Raw genomic sequence first — 22684 nt, forward strand, 5'->3', positions numbered from 1 at the left:
CAATGAAAAAATGCAGTGTCTGGGCTCTATATTATAATGTACCGTATCACGAGATGATACAAATAAAAATCATTCTTTTCCAAGTGCTTGGAACTTGTTAACGAAGTTCATGTTTTGGGGCGCCTGGGTGAGAGACCCTATCCCAGTCTAGCAATTGGATCTGCTTCCGAATGTTGACGATCGTGGAGGCAAATGCTTGTGAGTAACGAAATAACTAAAGATGGGTCAAATACTGTCTGACCGCAGAATACGCACGACCCTTCCTGCGGTCTTGTTTGCAGTTATGAGGAGCACACATCTGAACTATGTCCTATAACCTGACAGCACGCACAAGATCCTGCACCGACCATTTTCATGTCTTCCGTTTAGTTACATTAGTTCGAAGCGCTTATGCATGTATTTATGTATGCGACGATATAAGAAGATAGTAATAGATCCGCTTGTGTTGCTGTACTTCATCCCAGTCATATATCAGAAGTCAAGGGATGCTTATTTTGTATAACGTAAGGCCCCGTTGCGGTAGGGGCGTAGACTATAAGTCAGCGGAAATCCCCAGAAGAGGCGTTGAGCCAAGCCGTTTTGGATAAACGCTCATAACTGCCTAGTTGTTATAATTGCTGAGTCTTGTATACGATGGACCTTTCGATAATATTCCACTTATGTGACATCTAGCAAATGCGGTCAAATTGTTCATCGGTTTTCCCATAGTGTTTCTAAAACTAGTCTTGAGCAATTCTTGCATAATGACGTCGCGCTCTGTTGTCTTGGGAGATTCATTATTCTTAGGGTACATGAAGTCCACGAATGGTTGTGAACGCTTATCAAGTCGTTTAAGGTAACTATTCGTATTTAGTGAAATGTTTAGCAGAGCCAAATAAATCCAAACCATGTCATGAAAATCTACACTGTTATGGAAACACTGCCACTTTTCAAAGCGCCTTCTTCGGTATATGGCCTCAGAGAGTATTCGTCACATCTGAGGCTTACCGTTAGTTCGTAATAACTGGTATTTGTGGCTACATTTTTTGCACTTCTCTTCCAATCTCCATCAGACCAAGATAATGTATTAACAAGCCCATGTGACGCGTTAGACTCAACGATTTGCTGTTAGCAAAAGCATTCTGGTGGGTCTCCTGCTGTCATGTTCCACTGATGCTAAATTTTGTTAGACTGACCTCAGAGATACACCTCTGGTACCTCCTACATTAAATGTAGATGTTTTTCACTCAAACTCGTTACTGCGTTCTCGCTAATCGCACAGATAGCTCTGATTGGAGATCTCCGATCAAGTTCATTAAACAACTAGGGTCCGTCACTGCGCCTTTCAAAATGAATTCCATGTGGTGTTCTCGGTACACTCTTAACACTGCGTATTGAGCAACGTTGAATCTCCGAACCTTTGCAGAAACTGAATGCCACATTCGTCGAGTTCTAGGTAATATTCAACTTTCAGAATTTGATTATTCGAGTTAACTTTCCGTAATCACATTGCATGATATTTCATAAAACTCGCAAGATCACTAATGGCAAATGATAAACGCTCTTGGTATTTATATAAGCTTTTATGTCATGCAAACGCCACATGAAAATTTGCCTACTACTCTCCCATGACTTTTTGTCATTTGAGTATATGTTAAAGCATGGAATTTGAGTGTACGTTCTTATTTGGGGTGTACTTCACCCCATTATAGATTGCATACATGAAGCGTTAGTATAACCTTAAAATATGTATTTTTCGAACAGAAACGAATACGTGCAATTCATATAACGTTTCTCAAAATAAAACCAAAGTAGTGTGTACATTATTTACAAGTGCTAATCTGAGAGACAGAAACATTTATTTCTGACCTTCTTTTGTTTATTTTTCAAAAATTTGTAATCCAACTCAAAATTTTTCAAATACGTTAAATAATGTTTATAAAATGATAAATAAATTATTATTACGCTCCGTAACAATTATTTGGTATTACATATAATGATTTAAAAGTAGTAAATTTTGAATCATTTGCTTACACAATAGCTGTTTTGTTTTCAAAATTTCTGCAATTCTTCGCATCCAAAACTTGCTAATTTTCTGTGGTGTCTTATCCTGTGTTATCTTAAAGTATTTACCATTATTGGTAAATAATTGGGTTGCGCAAATCATGTTAAATTGTCGATAATTCCTGCGAAATAAGGATTATTATCTTCAGTATCATTCAGATTTCTTAATGATGTCAAATTATGTAGAAGGAGAAACCTAAGTTTCAGAGAATGTTTCATAATACCATGGCTCGCAAATAAGCTTTTATAAATGCCTTTACTCATCTGTCTGGCTTTTACTCGAAACTGAAAGTATTCTTGAGCAATGAAGCATAATTTTATCTTTTACATAAGATAAAATAGGCCTCGTTTTTTTTTCATTGGTATATCACTGTGAGTACTGTTGTCTATTCTAGGTAATCGTTACATCCATGAAATCGTTTTTATATGTTTTGGGTTCTATCGGATCTTTATATGTCATCTAAGACACTGCCAAACCTCTTTAGACTGATGAGATATGTAAGAGAACTTAGCATGCCATAAACTTAAGATAACGCAAACTTTAACATGAGATCTGAAGTTTCATTTTGTCTTCAAATGTTCCTCTGAAAATAGCAAATGCGCAGTATTTTCAAAATTACTAATTATTTCCAGAAAAATTACGCTGTATATAATATTAACGTAATAAAATACCTGCACAAAAATAGAACTGCATTATTAAATTGTTGTACTAGTACTATAACAAAAGTTCCCTCGACAAAATAGAGAACGTTTTACTTTTGAGATTGTAAATGTTAAGACCACATATTAAAGAGAACTAACTAATGTTAGGTTAATCAACCCATTAATGAAAAAAGATTACTTATTTTATACTCTGAAATTTGTTACACGCATTTAGAGAAAAACTAAAGGTCCTATACTCTAGACAAAATATATTTGTATTTCTGATTTTTAAATTTAAAATTTTTTTTAATTGTTTAATTTTCCACGATTTCCTTCAGATAAATTAATAAATGGATTATATAACGCAAAAATTGCTAAAATGTAATTTCCTAAGGAGTTCAAATATTGTTGCCATAGGTAACAAGTCTTAAACTAATGTAGGACGTAAGCTCTCAAGCTTTCCATTTATTTATCTACAGTAAAACACGAATATAAAAAATATATATCCCAATATAAATTTTCTCCGCTAAGGTGTGTGAATTTTAAAATTTTAAAACAAGACTAACAATCGTGTACCGAAAGTCAAGTACCGAAATTTATGAAATACCCTTTTATTGAGTTTTTCTTTTAAAGAATATAGTTCCTGGATGAAAAGGAAATGAAAGTTTTACTAATTGAGTTTTAAACGTATATGTGAAAAGTTTTAAACGTATAAATGAAGTTGTAAGCGTATGTCTGTTAAAAAGCTTTTATTCCTTCGATTATAAATACTAGTTTTTTCAGATTCACTCATTGTCTGTTCTCGCGGTTTCACAGAGATATCCGTGTATGATTGTGGGACTGGTCTTTGCTCCTGTTACCGGAAAATAAAAGTTTCGCAAGATTTAAAGCGATTTATGCTTGATTTAGCAGACAAAGCGTTGATAGTAATGTGATGACTACGACAATTAATTAATCGATACTATCAATTGTATACACGTATTAATGTGTACTATAATCTGCATTCATCTGCTGACTATTGAATTTTACCGACAGAAACTTACTAGTGAAAGAACGATAAGAGCGCTGAGCATTCGTAGTTTGACTGCGGGTCAAATCCAGACAAACGAGCTAATGGTGGTGTGGTGTGGTGTATTTAATTATGGCAAAGCTCACTAGGGCTATCTGCCTAAGGGGAAGGATGCCTTCGTGGAGGACTTTCTAAGGAAAACTGGCTCGTATACACGTTACACATGGGGAAAACCACGAAAACACCCATGCAGCCAGCCCGTTCGCGGGATTCGAACCTCTGACCGAACTACCAGTGTTCAGCGGACTTTACCGCTCTGCCGCTGGTGGGCCCACGAGCTAATGGTATACGAGTTTTTGTAGTTTTACTCAATGTGTAATATGAATAGGAACAAATTTTCCTTAAAAGTCTTCCGCAAAGGCATAATTCCTCTTAGGCTGAATACCTTCGAGCGTTTTGATATAATCCAAGTAACAATTTCCACCAAAATCGGACTCTTAGAATTAATACATGAATTACATGATTAATTGTAACAGTTTTATTTTTTTATGGTTTTTTAATGGTTTAAATTGTTCACTAACTGCATATTATTCGTATTAAACTTTCTCTCCTTAGTCTTACAGCTTAAAGTCCATTTTCAAATTTTGCTTACATATGCTGTCCTAGAAGAAAAGAGAGAAAATTCAAGATAAAATTATGTTTAAAGTTTAATTTGATGAATGCATTGCATAAAGATGACTATAAATATATTTCTGCAATTCAAAATATAAAAAAATAAATTGAAATTTTTTATATATAAATCTTAAAACGTGTAATCGTAGGAAAAAATGTCTGTCCCCTTCAAGTTTCATTTTATTCAGCCTCTTTGTTTTGCAACCTAATTAATTAAAAAAAAATTTTAATTAATTTAAATATGAACTACTAATGTGTTATATTCATGATAGAAATTAATTACAAAAGTTTTCTTCTTTAACAAATCAATAGAAAAATAATTTATCTTCCACTTCATGTCAAGTACGTTACCTTGAGATTATTTTACCCAAAATTAGTTTGTAAATCTGTCTAAAAGGGGAAGTACATATTCAGTGACATAGATAAACTAGTCAAGCTAAGTTTGACTGCTTTGGATATGTACTTCCCCCCTTTAGGTAAATTTACAAACTAATTGGGGGTAAAATAATCTCAAGGTAACGGGCTTGGCATGAAGTGGAAGACAAATTATTTTTATTGATTTGCTAAATTTTTATCTAAAATTTTTCGACTAATTTTTTTATATTTTAAATAGTAGAAATATATTTACAGTCATTTTATGTAATGAATTGCTCAAATTAAACTTTAAATATTAATTTATCTTGAATTTTCTTTCTTTTCTTTTGGGACAGCATATGTAAGCAAAATTTGAAAATTTGTCTTAAACAATTCTTAAACATCTGGCACGTGAAAAAAAGGTATGGATGTTAAAAGTTATTTATTCTCAAGTGTAAAAACGGCCATACCCTATTTTGCACCCTGGGTAGCGTTGTCAGTAAAGAGACGGCTAAATGGGCGATGGGTCTGGCCCCTTCCGACGAATGTTAAATGAGCAAGTGTCCAAAGTTGATTCCCTCTCTCTCTTTCTCTCTGTCTCCCTCTCTCTATCTCTCCCTCTCCCTTCCTCTATAAATATATATATATATGTAGTCCACATTTACTCGAAAATAAAAATTCCTAATATTGTTATATTTTTTCCTAAAATTTTGTAGGTCTCATAAATGAGTATGTTGATGAGTAAAATTGCAGAATGAGAAGAAGGAGCTTAATTATCATAATATATAGAATAATTATGTAATTTTAAATTCAAAATAAAGCATATAAATTATTACTGTAAGATTCTCTTAGCCAAAATTACCGCAAGACAAAATAAATAGTAACATATTCTTTTCTAACTTAAAATTTGTCCTAAATGTGTGAAAGATTTTATGTTCAAAGGCGTTATATTTTTGAATAAATACGGTATATATATATATATATATAGTTGAAAAACGTATTAATGTCGGCCCAAATACTGCGAAATTTAATGTGCATAAAATAGAATACAAATCTATAAAAAGTGGCAAACTTCCAGCCATGAAATAAGCTAAAAATCAAACAACGTGAAAACTTAGAAATCAATTCTGAAGCAGAATGCAAATTAAAATTAAGCAATTAAATAGCAAACAATTAAAAACAAACAAAACAATTAAAGTTTAATTTAATGTTGTGTTTTTCTTTTAACAAAAACAAAACAATTACATTGTGCTATATTACTTCTTTGTCAAGATTGGTTTCCAAATTTATGCTTCATATTGTTTGATTTGTGATTTCTTCATAATAGTTTGCCATATTTGGTAAATTTGTATTTTATCATACACATACATACACACACGTTTATATGTATTAATATATATATTTGCATGTGCATTACATTGATAATATGCATTCACTTATATGTATGTAATCGAAAGCAAACTGGAAAATCTCGGCCTTTGAAAAATAGCGAATAGCTCCCTGAAAAAGGATTCCTTCCAAGGAAATTAATAAATACGCATGTAGGAATAACTGAAGTCGAGAAAAATTTTAAGATGCACTCTCATAGGAGAGAGAAAAGATTCAGCTGCATCCTCACCTAAAGAGAAATTTACAAAGCGGATTGAGAAGAAGTAGTATTCAAAGCAAGCCACTGACTTTAAATGAAAGCCTTTTACCGTCGCGAGCGTGGGATGAGTTGGAAAATGAGATAGCACGTTTAATAATGAGCTATGGAGACATTCAAAAAGAAAGAGCGTCAAGTATTTAATTGAACTTTTTGACATTTACCGGTTAGTCTGAAATGGTCCATACCGAAAGTCAAAATGTTTAAGTGTCCTTTAACATACACATCACAACTAAGCTTCCGTATAACTAACTTCCATACAACTAAGCTTCCGTATAGAGTTCATCATAATTTGCAGCCAAATATTGAAATACTATTTGAAATCAGAATACTTTGAATCCACAATTCTGTTACTCATGCGCAGTGTTTCGAAATGATTGTTCAGTAACTGAACTCTTAACCGTATTTCTTGTGGTTTCAGTTTAAATTAAGGAAACTGGAACCTGTTAGGTTCTTGTAGTTCCAGTTAATAAATAGAATTTTAAATTAAATAAACAGGTTACCAAACTGTAGCAATTTTGGCCATACATCACCTTTTAGCAAAACAATGAATAGAAATGTAAGAAATTAAATTTGTATAAGGGCCTTCTACGGAGAAAGTTTTTAGTAATTTGTTCCAAATTTCACTTAAAATTCTGTTAGGAGATTGGTAAAGAAGAATAATCTCTAATATATAAAACTGTCTCCGAAAGAAATTGTCAGAACTCGAACTCCGGATGTTTTGATTGCTAAACGGACGTGCTACCTCTCACACTACGAAGGCGCACAGTGAAGAATGGTAAAATTCATTATTATATAAACTCAATGAAGAAGCAGTTTCGATAGTAGGATTCGTATAAAACTGAATTCCGTTAAATCCAAAATTTCAAATTTTAGAGTTTCTTCAAATGGTAACTTAGTTAATGTTTTTGTACCTATATCTTTTAGAAATGTGTATCTTGACACTTAACAGCCACTGCTGATTTTAATAGTACTTGTATACGGTCCCCCAAAATTTTATAATAATGACGTAGAATGATTTTTATCATGGTTAAGAATTTTTTCCATGATTCTTTCTACGATAGAAAATATCTTTACTATTGACAAGGCCCCCGAAAAACGGGCCTGCTTAAAATTTAAATTTCATATAATATTACTAAAAGTTATCATATGACCATATTTGCGTAGTTTGAAAGTTTACTTTATTTGATCCATATCCTGAACTGAACAATAGATCTACAATTAAGTATTAAAGCTCTATTTAAGTCGTGCAAATTTTTTTTAAACATTGTTTTTATTTTGTATTAAATATGTGTTATATATTAAATGCTCCATTTAAAGGGAGAGAAGAAAATTCCAGCATGTTGTATTGTTTAGGAAATCGAAATGTTACAAATTTTTCTTAAATAACAAATTTGCTTTGCGACTTCGTAATTGTCAAGATAAATAATTTACTGAAAGCTACGTCTTATCCCTCTTTGACTAACGGTGAGCAATTAGACGGCTTAAAAATTGACTGTTTCGGATAAGACAAATTGCTATTATGTACTTTTTAGCCGAAGAGTTCCCAGTTCCATTAAAGCACGTTAAGATATTCCCTTATTCTTGTTCACTAATAGTTTGAATTTGTTTTCAAACTATTAGTGGACAAGAATAAGATAATGTCTTTACATGCTTTAATGGAATTGGGGCGGCTTCATTAATACGTGTTAGAACACGCACAAGTTTTTATAGTTCTTTTCTGTCGGTAACATCTTGTATCTATCCGCTTTTCGTTTCCTCGCCTAAAAGTACTGTGCTTAAATTAACCTACCCCCATGCGTGTTTAATTTATTTAAATTAGTGATTCACCGGGAAATGCATTTGTTAATGGTCAGTGAAGTTGTAAAGCATTATAAAGCTATTTTATGTTGTTATGTTTCTAATTATTTTACGTTAATTGTCGATTGGTTAACCTCTGTTTGATGCATTAAAATAAGTGTGTAAATTTTAACTAAGAGTATGATAGAAATGGTCGTAAAATATATCAGCGAATAAAAAAAATAAAATGTTTTCAGTTGTTATCTTATTTAAGCTTCCCTGTGTCCTATCTGCCTGTAAAGTTAATGTTGTAAGTACCAGCATTTAGTAAACATTAAAAAGAAACGTGAAGAACTGATTAGAATGTTGCCTTCAAGTTTTAAGCAACTAGTAGCCTAGTAAAAGAGCTTTCCAGCGGCGATAACAGATGGCACTACTTGTCTTACGGGAGTACGAAAATTTGGGTTTTAAAAATGGCGCTGTTTCTACGCCAGTTGCGGATCTTAAAAAGAAAAAAAAAAAAAAAAAAAAAAAGAGGGCCGAGTTTTGTGTATGAGATATGTAGGAATGGTCTTGTAGGAAAATAGTAGCTTTGCTTGAAAAATAAAACTTCTCTCTGATTAAGTAAGTTTCTTGTAAGGCTTCATAGGGAAGATTATATGATTTCGGCGAAGTTTGATTTTCCATGTTTATATTTTCATTTGCCTTGTTTTCAGAATTCTGTTGATGTGAAATATTGTCTATATATGCCCCAACAAGGAATCTTCAGATATTATGGAGATCATCAATGTCTTGCGCTTATGTTTAATATCCTATAAATCATGTCAAACTGAGATTTATATACTTCATACAGCTAAATACTCATTTCATCTGAGAATGAAATAGTTCATTTTATTAAAAGAATATTAAAGGTAGGAGAGAAAGCCACAAGAAAATATGATTGAGATAAATTTATAAGTAAAACGCAAAAATTTAAACAAGATCAAGTCAAGGTAAATGTTAATTTTATGACATTATTAAAAGATATGTTTAGAATTTCGGCCTAGTTTAACTTACTAAAGAATGTGAAGTGAAAGATTTCAGAGCTCCGGACGAGCTAGATGTAGATGATTTTCTAACGAAATTAAAAGTTTTACATTAATTTAAAGATACATCTAAATGTTCTTCTTCAGGATTGTTGTGTTTATACTTGGAGCAGCGATCTACATGAAACTTTTTATAAAAAGTCTACTTTTTAATTCGAAAAACTTAGTTGTGCTGCATAAGATTATGTATTATTTTATTCATCGTTCATTACTCAAAATGTTTGAAACATTTCAAAATAATCTCTTTTGCTGCTAGAATATTATTTCTCATTTTGATTAAACTCAATCGCTTTTCAGTCTGCAACTCAGCTATCGGGCTTAAAGTGAGGGTAATTTGAGCAGATTCTGTTTCTTATTTCATAGATATGAATCACATGTAGGGGCTATTAAATAAGATCATAAAGGAATGTTGTTAACAACTTAAATGATTACTATTATTATTATGAACAGGGCTCAATTTCAGCTGGAACCCAGCTCCGCACATCTAAATTTTTGAGTAAAATCATAACTTAATTCAGAGCTCCACGTAAGGCGATTTCTGATATTTTTATTTATTATTTAATTTTAATAATTTATGTATTTAACTTAATTTTTTATTTTTTAACTTAATTTATTATTTTTTCTTTATACTTTATTTTAGTTTTAATTATCAATTATTTACTACTTTATTTCTTTATATTTTATTCTGAAAATTTCAATTTTGAAAATTAAATTTGATTCTAAAAGCCTGAATGCTGGGAATAAGACTGAATTTGAGCATCTGCTGAATTTTGTCAAGGAACAATCTTATATTAAACAACATTCGTAATGATTTCTCGATTTATTTATACATAAAACTGTATTTTGTAACCATAAAATATACTGTAAAAGAATGTTATATGAAATAAATGTAAATCTGAAAATGTAAAAGAATTATTTACAAAGTTGTTTTGGAGCTATCTTTTATAGGCGCTATCTTTTATAACTATCTTTTATAGGCGCCACTCTTCGAAATTTTTTTCAATTGATGCTAGTTATTTTTCTATAATATTATCAAATCAGTTAAAATAAATAGTTCCAGCAAGCCGCAAGATGGTAGGAGTTATATCTCCTTCAACTTTTTTCAATTCCAAAAAACGCAGCCACACTACTTAAGAATAACAGGCGAGTTTTTAAAAAACAAAAAGTTACATAATTTCCGCTGAAGAACTACGAATCATTCCACATCCAGCCGAAAAACGTATAAAATGTGTGTGTGTGCTGTGACAATCACATGGACTTAATAAATAATTTACTCGTCTTCTACGGCCTGTCTGGAAGCCCATTGCATATTAATTAGATCCCCAAGCAGAGCTTAAATTGCGGCGGAGCCCACCGGAGCTCTGCTCCTGTACTTCTTAGTTTTTAGGATAAATCATAATTCTAGCCGGAGCGCACCGGAGCCCTAAATAAGAATGCATGTAACTAAACAACAATTTTAGTAGAAATTTGATTTCGAAAATTTTATTTTTTGAATAAAATTACATTAAATTTTAGTTTATCTCTTTACATTTTATTTAATTTTAATTATGTAATTATTTTAATCTTTATTTATTTATTTATTTATTTAAATATTATTTAAATTATTTGTTTATTAAATTTTCATTTAATTAAATAATTGATAAATATTATTATTAATATTAATTAAGTAATTAACTATTTAATTTTAAAATTATTAATGATTTTAATAGTCATTTTATTTATTTATTTACTTTGTTCTTCTTTGCTGACGGTCTTTCATAGGGCTTCGGCACTTCTAATTTTAGAAATTAAGCCCTGTCCTTAGGTGACTACTAAACGAAACAAAATGCTTAAACTACGTGAAATACAAGTTTGATCACTAGTGAATTTTTTTTTATTCAAGCACAAATTTTTAAAAAATTTGTAAAACATGTTTTACATGAGAGTCATTTTTAACATCCAAATTACCTATTAAACGGATTACATAAAGATGTACATATGAAAAATAAAAATAATCCGCTGTATTTTTTAATGAACTCAGACACCAATTCATTGTGTCGAGTATTATGTTGAAATGCTTATTAAATACTAAAACACAGTTTCGTGATATTAGGACCCTAAAACACAGTTTCGTGATATTAGGACCCTAAAACACAGTTTCGTGATATTAGGACCAACAGTAAAAAGGTATAACAGCTAGGAACTGGCCATGGCCTTTTGTTAGTCCGAGTGTTTTAGTTTGAACCTTGCACACGAAATTTTCAGTATGGGATAGAAACCATTTTTGCGCCTTAACTCTAAAATACTAGAACTTGTTTTTAGTTACTGAGCTATCGAAAAACCAGAAATGAAGGTGGGAACGAAAACTATTCGATGAATAAAGCCATATAACTTGGTAAAAATTTGTACACAAACATTTTTTTCAAGAATGCTGTTAAGATTTATAAAGTGATATGTACAATATCTGTATGAGTTGGAGACAATAACTCATTTTTTCCCTTGCAGGTTGTGCTTTTGTAACCTACGCCACCAGGCAATGTGCCATCAATGCTATAAAATCCATGAACCATTCACAAACAATGGAGGTGAGTAGAAATTCATAGAATTCAAAAATATTTTTTATGTTTAAATTATTTTCAGCGCAATGCGTAATTAATCCTTTGCAATGAATTCTTCACACAGTCGTACTTTCGATTCTGAATTCTCTACTCTTAGCTTGTGCATGTACATATATGCATATTTGCTAGAATAAATAAGCCAAATGAAACTTAAAAATTAAAAAAGCAACTTCCTTAAACGTGCTAATAACTGCTACGTTCTAAGGAGCACGGTGCCAAAAGTGAAGAGTAAAGAAAAATAAACAAGATATTAATTTTTATTTTTTTTCCTTGTGTATATCTCCTGTTGATTGAATAATATTTTGTTCACCTTGTTTTTTTATACTTATTATGCTAACGAAAATTCTCATGCAGGTAAGCAACGTTTTTTTTTTATCATTTCTTTCTCTATATTCTCAGTCTTCCCATTGAATGACATTCTGTATTTTCTTTCTGTTAGTTTCCCGTAGATGTTTATTTCTGCGATATCATTTTTCCTTCTTCTATGAAAGTCGTTTAAAGCTGCAGTCATTTTCAATTTGCTGTTACATTTGCTGCATTTTCTACGGAAGCAAAAGCAGGGTGAAAATAGACTTCAACTTTGATGTTTCATTTGCAATAAAATTCTTATTCTTCTGGATCTTTGAAGATTGTGGAAATTCTTATTTCATTCTTTCCACTTTCGGCCGGTAATCAACTTTAAGTCCTCCCTGCCTCTCCCATACACTTTCTTTCTCCGGGGTTCTTTAGCCTCTTTAAAATTTAACAGGAACGCAACAATTGAATCTCTTTTCGAACGAATTAAGTAACAAATCTAGCAGTATAACTTTCATCATCATAATAAAAAAATCAGCGACTGATGAAAAAAATTAAAAATTGGACATCTTGCTTGAGAGAGCTTAATATTTTTTTTTTTTTTTTTTTTTTTTTTTTTTTTTAAATACCTACCTTGCAGTTCATATTGACTCCCACTCAGACAAGGAATATCTCAAATTATGTTTCACTGCTGTAAATTTCAATATACACAGGTCTGGAAATGCAGCTTCCGTTTTAGTAAAGTTTATGTAGGGACAGGCCCGCGCCGACAATAGGTGCAGGGTCAAAAAGGCGCTGGGCGATCATTAAAACAAGCAGTTCCATCTCGCTGCCTCTCTGAACAAGAAAATTCTGGTCTTATTTGAAAGTGTTTTTGTCTTGTCTTATTGATACTCAAGATATCAAAAAGGAGCCTGTGAACTTTTATGGCTTTTAAATAACTATATAAGCTTCTAAGAACTTTGAACTTATATACTTAATATCTTGATGAATTCAGATTCCTATAAACTGTTTATAAACACTTATAAAATCTCTACATTCATTTCCGCAGCTATTAAAGAACTTTCAAATTAGATTTAATTAATTTTTATGTATATATATATCAAATTTTTTTCATAACTTTATTAATTATATCACATTATATCACTCTACATATATTTATGTAGAGTGATATAATGTATATATCCAAATTTCATATATTGTATAGATTATAAAATTTAAATAAACATTGTCCCACTGAGTGAGCAATAAAGCTAAAATTCTGCATGGCGGCACAGCTGCTCACCCAGTGGTCTCCTGCCTCCTGTCGCATTTGAACGCCCTTCGGGGGTTCGACTCAGGTAAAACCTGGGAAGCTACTCATTAGGATCAGTACCTAGGCAGTCTCGGCCACGAGTGTTTAAAATGAGTTTCCACAGGACTGGAGTCATCGCTGGCAATGGCTGTTTCAGGCTCGGCAGGGACCATATGGTACTGTTTTGTCCGTTCCATCGTTTGTGGTGGAGCTATATAGTCAGATATTGATGGTAGTCCGGGGCAAAACACCCTATCGGTGTAGACGAATTCAGCGAGCCTTTAAAGTGCTTGAGGTATCCAGTGCGCGACTAGAGCCTCAAAACTCCATATTCATATTCTTTCCTGGTTTCTGCCTGGGCGCGCCTAAAGCCGATGTCTATATAGCATGAAGTAATGTTAGCAGGCCGGATTGGTGGTTCGGTCTGTCTAACAGTGTTTAAGGAACTTCGTTCTGCTGTCCGTAATTGGGGGCCCCCTGTTGATGGCCGCTCCTCTAGGGACTGGGACGTTTAACTGTGTTAAGGCAGCCTCGAGCCTGCCAGGTCTAAGTGTCCCTTCCTCCTAACACACTGTCTTATTTGACGGAAAGTTATAACCAGGGCAGGAGTTCGTCTCTGCTGTTCTCTTCTGTCTTATTTGAACGTGAAAATACTTGATGCCGATGCGTATGTAAGTGTAGACGCATTCGACAAATTGCTTTATCCTTATTTTGTGTCTACTGTTGCAATCGTAGTAATTTGTGCAACATTTATATTTTCTAATTACTTGTTGTTTCTGTTATTCTGCATACAAAAGGTAAGTGCAGTTACATATTATGTTAAACTTAGGTTAACGTTTTTAATCGGAAAAGCAACGATATCAGCATAATTACTCAAAAACTGCTTACCTCCCATGTTTGAACCATTGTTGTATTCTTGGCCGCGTAAATTACTAATATCTAAACCATTTTCTTCTAAAGTCTTTAATGAGAATATTGTTCGTCCGTCACCGGCCGTATGTGTTGTAACACCAAAATACTAAAACCTTTCTTCAATACTCATGTCTGTATTTTCTAAATTATTATACCGCATACAAATTGATATCTGCTCTTGATGGAAATCACATCAGAGGCACAATCAAGTAAAATAAAAAAGTACTTTACATGTTTGACCTTATTTAAAATACTTTGCTTTATATTTTTCCCTGATAAGCTAATTGTTTCATTTTGAATTTTATTTCCAAATTAATGAGGCATATTTTTTTTAGTTTTAATTTTATTAGTATATACAGACATGATAGCGTCAGATTTTGTGATCATTCCTATACGCTTTAAAAATTATTATTTCTTTCGAATAATTCGTTACTGGAACCAAGGAAGGCTAAGTTTTGTTTGGCTAGAAACTGAAGGGCATAAATAATTCTTTCAATAACATCGCACCAATGCTTAGTCACTTTTTTTAATAAATTTTGAAATTCTGAATCAACAGGTTTATTCTTTAATCGTTTTAAGAAATCGGACCAAAGATGCAGATTCCGGAAATGAGTTTTATTTTTTTCATGAAGTTTTAAGTGTTCATTTAAGTGGTTCCAGTCGTTAAATTCAAAACTACACAGTTTTACGTCGCTGAAACTGTTAAAAATTTTGCAACAGAAACAATAAACAGAATTATTTTCAGCACAATTTAGCAACCAATCGCTTTTAAGTTTTCCGTTGTTTGGCAAGATTTGACAAAAGTACATCTAAAAACATTTACGCCCATTTTTGTCTTTTGGAAAACTGAAATTGGAAACCAGGTTTTTCATAATACCCAAGACCATTTTCTATTAAGGCTTGAACTTGGGATTTCAATAATGCACCTGGGCATAGTCCGAAATCATCAAGCACAGGCAAATGCATATCTACTGCAGAAATTGTAGATTTCACTAGTATTTCTTTTGTTTTTTCGGACGGCTGTTATCGAAGTTTCGAATCGAAGTATCGTATTATATCGAAGTTAAAGATAATTTCCAGGTGAAAACACTTTAATTCTTTCTGATTATTAGGTTCTTTTGATAATTTCAATGGTAGCTAACACGTTGATGGACAACTAGTGCTAGTGGCGTCAGCTTGGGCATTCTCTGGGCTTTTCAAAAACTGAGTAATTTTAAAATTTTGGTTAAGTCTTCCTCTTCCTTTCGTTTTCTTCATTAAATTCTGATACCCAGATAGTTTTTCCTGTTTTTCTTTCTACATCTGAGGAAAAATCAAAACAGAAAAAGTGGAATTAAAATAAAAGTTGAAAATAAGTATTATAAAGTAATTTCGAGTAACTATGCTCAAATCATCGCTTTTCTGAATTAAAAAGCTAACCTAAATTTAACATAATATGTAACTGCACTTACATTTTTCTAATTAGAATAACAATAAAAGCAAGCAATCACAAAAAAAAATCAGAAAAAAGATAAATGGTGCAAAAATTACTACGGTTGCAAAAGTAGACACAAAATAAGGATTAAGCAATTTGTCGAACGTGTCTACGGCACCGACGTTTACCCTTACATACGCATTGGCATCGCGTATTTTCGTTCACATATATATTTACAAGGTCAGCTCAACTTATGTCGAAAACTGCAAAAAGCATTAACTAATAAAAATCAAACTGATAAAGTAAATAGTATAGCTCTTATGCATGAACTGCAGTTTTTGCACACTTCTGGAGGAAATGTAGCATCGCCGGTTGAAACTCTAAGCTACATCGTTGTCGACAACATAGCGGTGTGTAGAAAAGAATTTTGGATATATTCCTAAATATCAGCCCTAGTGCATCTTTTGTGCTCTTGGTAATCACAGTTTGAACCTTGTCGTAAATTGCGCTGCGAACAGCAATTTACTCAGTGCAAACTTATTAGGTATGTATATTAAATTGTTTTTAATTTTAAAGTAATAACTAATGTTCAGCCATATATTTGGTATCCAACACGTTTAGTATATTATTTCGCTTCTCTTGTATAACATGTTCTTGTTGACTAATGCTGACTTGTCTGACGTACAGTCAGCTCAAGCCCACGAAATTCCTCATGGCAAGGAGCTCAAGATACGCCTGTCATTTGCAACAGCCTTGAGCACCTTGCAGGTGACACTGCGATTTAGCTCAGTTTCGCCCCCGATTTTGATGAAGAGCACTCTGGGAAGGACAGGTCCGACCGTCTCGTACCCCTGTTCCCCTACCACTAACCTCTCGAGAGGACTTTCGGTTAGCCGCATATTTAGAGTTCCCCCATGCGGCACGGACACTATACATTTACAAAGCTTCTGGGTTTTAAAAAAAACAAAATGTTTGCATATTTAGACAAATTAAAAGATAAAATGTAATTTTTTTGGTTTTTTATATTATTATGTTAATAATGCTTCATTTTAAGTGTTAACCATAAGCAATTTCCCTTTAATATCGTCACTGCATAAAGGCGCTCGCTAGACATTTGCACGACGGCGCCCATTAGGCTTGGCGCGGGCCTGTGTAGGGAAAAACTAGGCTCACTCCGTTACTGAATCAGCTGATATCACATTAATTATTTTAAGCAGTCAATTCAGTAGCTTTTAGCAGAAGAAGGGCCCACCAGCGACCGAGCACTAAAATCGCTGAACATTGGTAATTCGACCGTGGTTCAAATCCTCGCTAACAGGCTGATTGCATAAAGATTTTCATCTTTTTCCCCTGCTTAACGTGAATACCAACCAGTTTTCCCTGAAAATCTCTCCACGAAAGGCGTCCGCCTCTTAGGCAGATAGTCTTCACGTGCATTGGCATAATCTAAACAATCCAATCTAATCCATTCCCCAGACGAAACAGATGAACGAACAATCAGTTGCCCTCGAGTGCTTTGCCATGATCTAATAACCTAACCTAACTTCAACAGAAGAAGGAAGAGCAATCTCGAACCGCATAATTTCACATAAGCTGGTGGTGTAACACATGAGACCAAAATCATCAACTGGCATGCATTTCCGACATAAGTTCCGTTTTTCACAGTTGAAGAAGCTTCATGGCTATTATCTCGATATTAATTATGAAGCTATTCAATATTGTGCAAAGGAAAACTCTAGTTGTTGATAAGCAAAACAAACGTAAGCAATAAAATTGCGTGCAGTTTTCCAGTTACGCAGTTATTATGTTTTTGTTGTGTAATGGATTGTTTACAGATTATTTAACTTTTTGTTAACGTATGTCTTAATTAAGACTTGATATTGGAACCTAAATCCATATAAACCAAGGATACTTAGAAATAATCCTGAACTTTTACTCTAGAGATATTAGATTTTTTTTTTAAAGCAATAGCGATGAAAAATGTCTAGTGCCTTCGCCGGGACTCGAACCGCGAACCTCTCGAATATCCGCCCAGTATGCTTCGAATTACACCACGAAGGCATGCTAAGAAGGCGAAAGAAATACCTTATATACTCCCCATTTTAAAAGGTGATTTGGGACTAGTGGACCCAATCGCCAAATCCTGGTGGTGGAAAATTATCATGCACCACTTGTTTATTTACTTCAGGCACCACTGTAGGGTCATTAAGTTAATTCAAAGTTGGAAACGTGGAAAATGTGTTCTCTCCGGCACTCTAACCATGACCTCTCAAATACGCGGCCGCGTGTGCTTCCAATTACACTACGAAGGCATGCTAAGAAGGCGAGAGAAATACCTTATATAATTCCCCTTTTAAAGGGCTATTGGGGATTAGGGAACCCAATCACCAAATTCTGGTGGTGGCGAATCATCATCCACCACGATTTTTTTTAAGTTTGGGTGCCACTGTAGAGTCATTAGGTTATTTCAAAGTTGGAAACATGGAAAATGTGAAGTGTTCTCGCCGGGACTTGAACCACGACCTCTCGAATACGCGCCGAGTGTGCTTCTAATTACACCCCGAAGGCATGCTAAGAAGGCGGGAGAAATACCTTATATCACAATCGAAATAATCGAGTACGTTAATTAATTATGCCAAAGCACTTTAGCAGAGGTATGCCTTCGTGAAGCACTTTTTAGAGGAACTGACTCATTTTCAAGTTGCATATGGGAAGCATTTCGTGCAATCAACCCGTTTGCCGGGAACGAAATCCGAGACGAAGCACTATTGTTCATCATTCGTAATTATTCTACCACATGTAAATGCTATTCCTAAGTAGCCAGTTTTTAAGGAGAAAATGCCTGAGATTCTGATCTCGAAGCAAAACAATTTGTGATTAATGTTTTAAAGGAGTAAACCAGTGATATGAATTTGTACTGTGGCTCATGTAAACTTACTCAGAATTTTTGAAGGAACTGCTAATTTCTGTATATATGAAGTATTTTATGATACATGTGAATGCTTTACATTTCTCTGAATAACAAATAAAGCGCTTAAGTTTTATGTCATATTGACAGTTTCTTTGTATTTGTGTTTCTATCTCTCTCAGCGTTATGGACGTAAAATACCATACTGAAGGTTGGCTTTCTTATTCATTACACATGAAAATTTCTGCCAACTTTTAATGTACCCGATTTCCAATTGGATGTATATTAGAAGAAAATAATCAAGGTACAAAATGAAACAGTCCTTTTTTAATTATAATCAAGAAAATACCATTTATTCATGACATTTTGATGAACTTTAAAATTTTAAGGCCAAACCCATAATGCTCTGACGGCTAGAGAACGTCTGAAAAAGTAATTTCATGTATTATTCGTGTATTTTACGTAAAATGGAAGAAATAGTATTAAAAATATTTAAATAAGATTCACATTTTTCTGAGTAGAAGCAACGGGTAATGATGAGTGATTATTCCTTCATATTCTTATTTCTAATGAGCATTTCACGAGGTCACTCTATGCATTATTTAACGAAATGGGAAAGTTTTATTTTATTGCTAAGACACTTGATTACATATGATTTGCCCCCATGTACAAGTATGTTTCATTCATGAGAGTGGAGCATGAAAACAAATACAAAAATAGCATTACAAAAAGACAAAACAGTAATTAACATCATTCCAAAAACAATAACTAAACCTAAAGTGGAAACTGGATTAACATGTGACTACATTTAACATTAAAGAAAGTGGTCTCTGGATGTCCACTGCATCGACTTTCTAATCCGCCAATATCGACAATATAAGTTTTCTTCCTTCAACGAGGAACATTTTAGCGAATGATCTCTGTCCATCTCAAAATTCTAGTTGCACAAATTACGCAAGGAACTATCATATATACCAATGCGGTGCAGATGTTTAGCAAGACAATCATGTCCGGTCTCCAAACAAGACTCCGCTGCTGCGATGGACCAAGGAGAGTCTAGGGTATTACAGATCGAAATCCTCCACTTTTTATTCTTGATTTTTTCAAGTAGTTTAACTGCAAAATTTTTCCTCATACCATTTTTTACTATTCTTTTAACTGATGTAAATGGCACCCCTCTATTATTTGATTTTAAAATTTCAGTTCCCTCTTTAGCTAGTTTATCAGCCCATTCATTATCAGTTATTCCAACGTGAGCCCAGATCCGACTGTAAGACAACAGTCATCTCTTTTGAGGCTAGGAGACAAACAGTTCTGCAAGAGATTCAATAACTTAGACATTATGTGATTTCGCGACATTACGTGCAGAAATCGCTTGAATGGCTGAAAGGGAGTGTGAAAAAATAACAATATTTTTGAGTTGGATTGTTCTAACAATGATTTGTACAGTTGCAAATCTAATTGCCTCAATTTCTTCATTAAAAGTAGTCCGAAATGGACCAAGAGAAGAATAGAATGCAAAAACCTCTGAATACACACCAGCTCCAACTTTGTCGATTATTTTTTATCCATGAGTATATATGTGAAGCCAATTATTCCTCGGGTACCTGTATTAAATTGCATGTATAGCAGCTGCTTTTAGTTCACCATCGATTGATGATGACTTTGTCTTACAATATGTCAAATAGCATTCAATTATAATAGATCTTAGGTGGATAGAACTTGTTCGTTTCAATAGTTTTCTCTGTGGGAACATCCAGGAGATAGTAGTTTGATTTCAGGTTTAAAACTTTGGAAAAATCCATCCTTAGTCTTCAGTCTTCTAGATTTAGAGATATCACAATTTATCCGTAATTGTGTTAAAGGCAGTCTGATTAATTTCTCATATAGTATTAAAGCTCTCTCCTGAATATGGAATGGGAAATTAAAATTAATAATTTTTATCTCGGATTCATAGTCTTGTAAAATCTTTGAATAAGTATGGATGGTATGTTTTCAAAACATATATCCTGCTATGACTTGCACAAGGTTCAATCAATTTCTTTTCTTTGTATCTGTTAATAAACTAGAAAGCTCTTCATTACCGTAACAAAAAAAAGATCTGCTACCCAAAATGCAGAGTTTTAGATGAGACTAAGACATTAAACCAATGAGGTGTACACTGAATTTTGGCAGGGGAAGCATTAAAATTAGCTGCTATATGAAAGGATTGAACTTAGTAATGTTCAGTGATCTCAGAGGATCATTTAGGAAAGGATTTCAGTATGATGGTCTCTTCTTATTTATAAAAAACTCCTACTATATGGGGAAATATAAAAAGGAGTTATTTGTGGTAGATGCCGTTAGATGTTCTCAAGTTGTATTTCATATGAATATAAGATTAAATTCCATTTTATAGTGTGATTCTAGCTTTTATTTTTAACATATTGATTTATTATAGAAAAGACTTAAGCATACTGATTTACACTAATATAATTTAAGTGAAAAATTAAAACTAATTGCTATAATATTACATTAAATAATAAGACAAATTTTAATAAAATATTCGAAACCTGCAGCAAAATTCCCTTATCTATTGTCTGGGCAAAGAGATTCTGGTATACCTTGTAACTTGATTTTTGTCTAAAGCATGTCTTGCAACCTTAAAGCCACATATTTGCATTCTGTGTCACTAATATGTAAAAACAGTTGTCTCATCTGTATGGGGATTTTTGTAGGAACACTACAGATTTGCTTACTGAGAAGTGACATAGGGGAATACTGAATTTAGGACTGTGTCATATCAGTAGTAAGTGAAGGCCTAATTACTTATTTTCGCACTGAAGGATAGTATTTTGACTTTTTCTAGATGAATAATATAACAAAATTCATAGTTATTCAAAAGCGTATGTTAGCATCTTGTAAAAAGCTTTCATTTGGCTGGACAGATGTAAAATTGAAATATGTAGGGTTAGCTTTCCTTGAATTCTAATGTTTAACCTAAAAAATGCAATGAAATACTCTGAACTTCATTTTTAATTTGATATATTATAAATTACGAAGTTTCGATTTATTCTCCTTAAATAAATATCGAATTTTCTCGAAAATAAAAGCTCCTAGAGTTCTAATTACCGTTTTTACATTTTAGGAAGCATTTTAAGAAATGTAAATGTAATTGAATATTTATTTTATCTTACGTTAATTCCCAAGGAAGTGAATCTTAGGCTTCCATCCCTTTTCCATCAAAATTTGATTGAAAAAATACAGTACAGTTGGCAAATGTGCAAGGATTTGTCAATTATACATTGTTAACTATTTGTTTTCTTGCATACCAGTGGCAATAGATGAAGGTCTAAACTGAAATCACTTAGCTATACGTGTCTACTATAATTAGCGGAAAATTAAGCAGTTTATATATATAAAGTAATCACATAAGTAGTTTATTTAGTATTTAAACAGTTTAATAGTTCTGTATAAACTTCTTCCTCTCGTTCTGCAATTTCTTTTATCAAAATACTTGTTTATAAGCTCCTATCAAATTTTACAACACATATATAGCCAAGGTGGGTCTAATTTTCGAAAAAAAGGGGGAGTACATGGGAACAAGTATATTATTTTTGTAAAATCAGTTTTTTATTGCTCATATTATTAATTTAATGACTTTTTTCTATTTATACGCATTAAAACAATTAATTAAATTACAAGAGTGCTTATGATTTCTTTTAGCTATTATTATATCTTTATTTCCAAATTTCTGATTTTTCTCGATAATTTAGACAAAGGACACAATATGTGGTTTTGATATTAGTGCTCTCAATTTTGTTAATTGACTCTTGACGGAAAAAAATCGGAAGAATACCGAAGCTCTCATCTATTGTATATGTTGATTGTTTGGATGATCAGATTAGAAATGATGAAATTGAACTTCAGAAATTAATTGAAAACCTGAGCGCAACAATAGTACCTAAAGTAAATATTTCTCGTTCTTTTGTTCCCGATTTCCTTTCAAAGATAATTAACGTGCTCTTAAAATATTTTCTTTCCATTACGTCTTTGT

The 22684-nt window shown here is 32.8% G+C and overlaps 1 protein-coding gene across 9 annotated transcripts in view; it reads left to right on the forward strand.

Moving 5' to 3' along the window:
* Positions 1-22684, forward strand: part of LOC118199700 (CUGBP Elav-like family member 2) — an 807763-nt gene that overhangs the window by 645342 nt on the left and 139737 nt on the right. For all 9 annotated transcript variants that reach the window (XM_085807858.1, XM_085807857.1, XM_085807855.1 and 6 more), the window contains one exon: positions 11714-11793. In XM_085807858.1, the coding sequence (XP_085663984.1) occupies positions 11714-11793 (80 nt within the window). The remainder of the gene's footprint in view (positions 1-11713; positions 11794-22684) is intronic.

The sequence above is a fragment of the Stegodyphus dumicola genome, chromosome X1, assembly GCF_044657685.1.
Source record: "Stegodyphus dumicola isolate Sdum_Otavi_A_Nest chromosome X1, ASM4465768v1".
In the NCBI taxonomy this organism is placed as follows: domain Eukaryota; kingdom Metazoa; phylum Arthropoda; class Arachnida; order Araneae; family Eresidae; genus Stegodyphus; species Stegodyphus dumicola.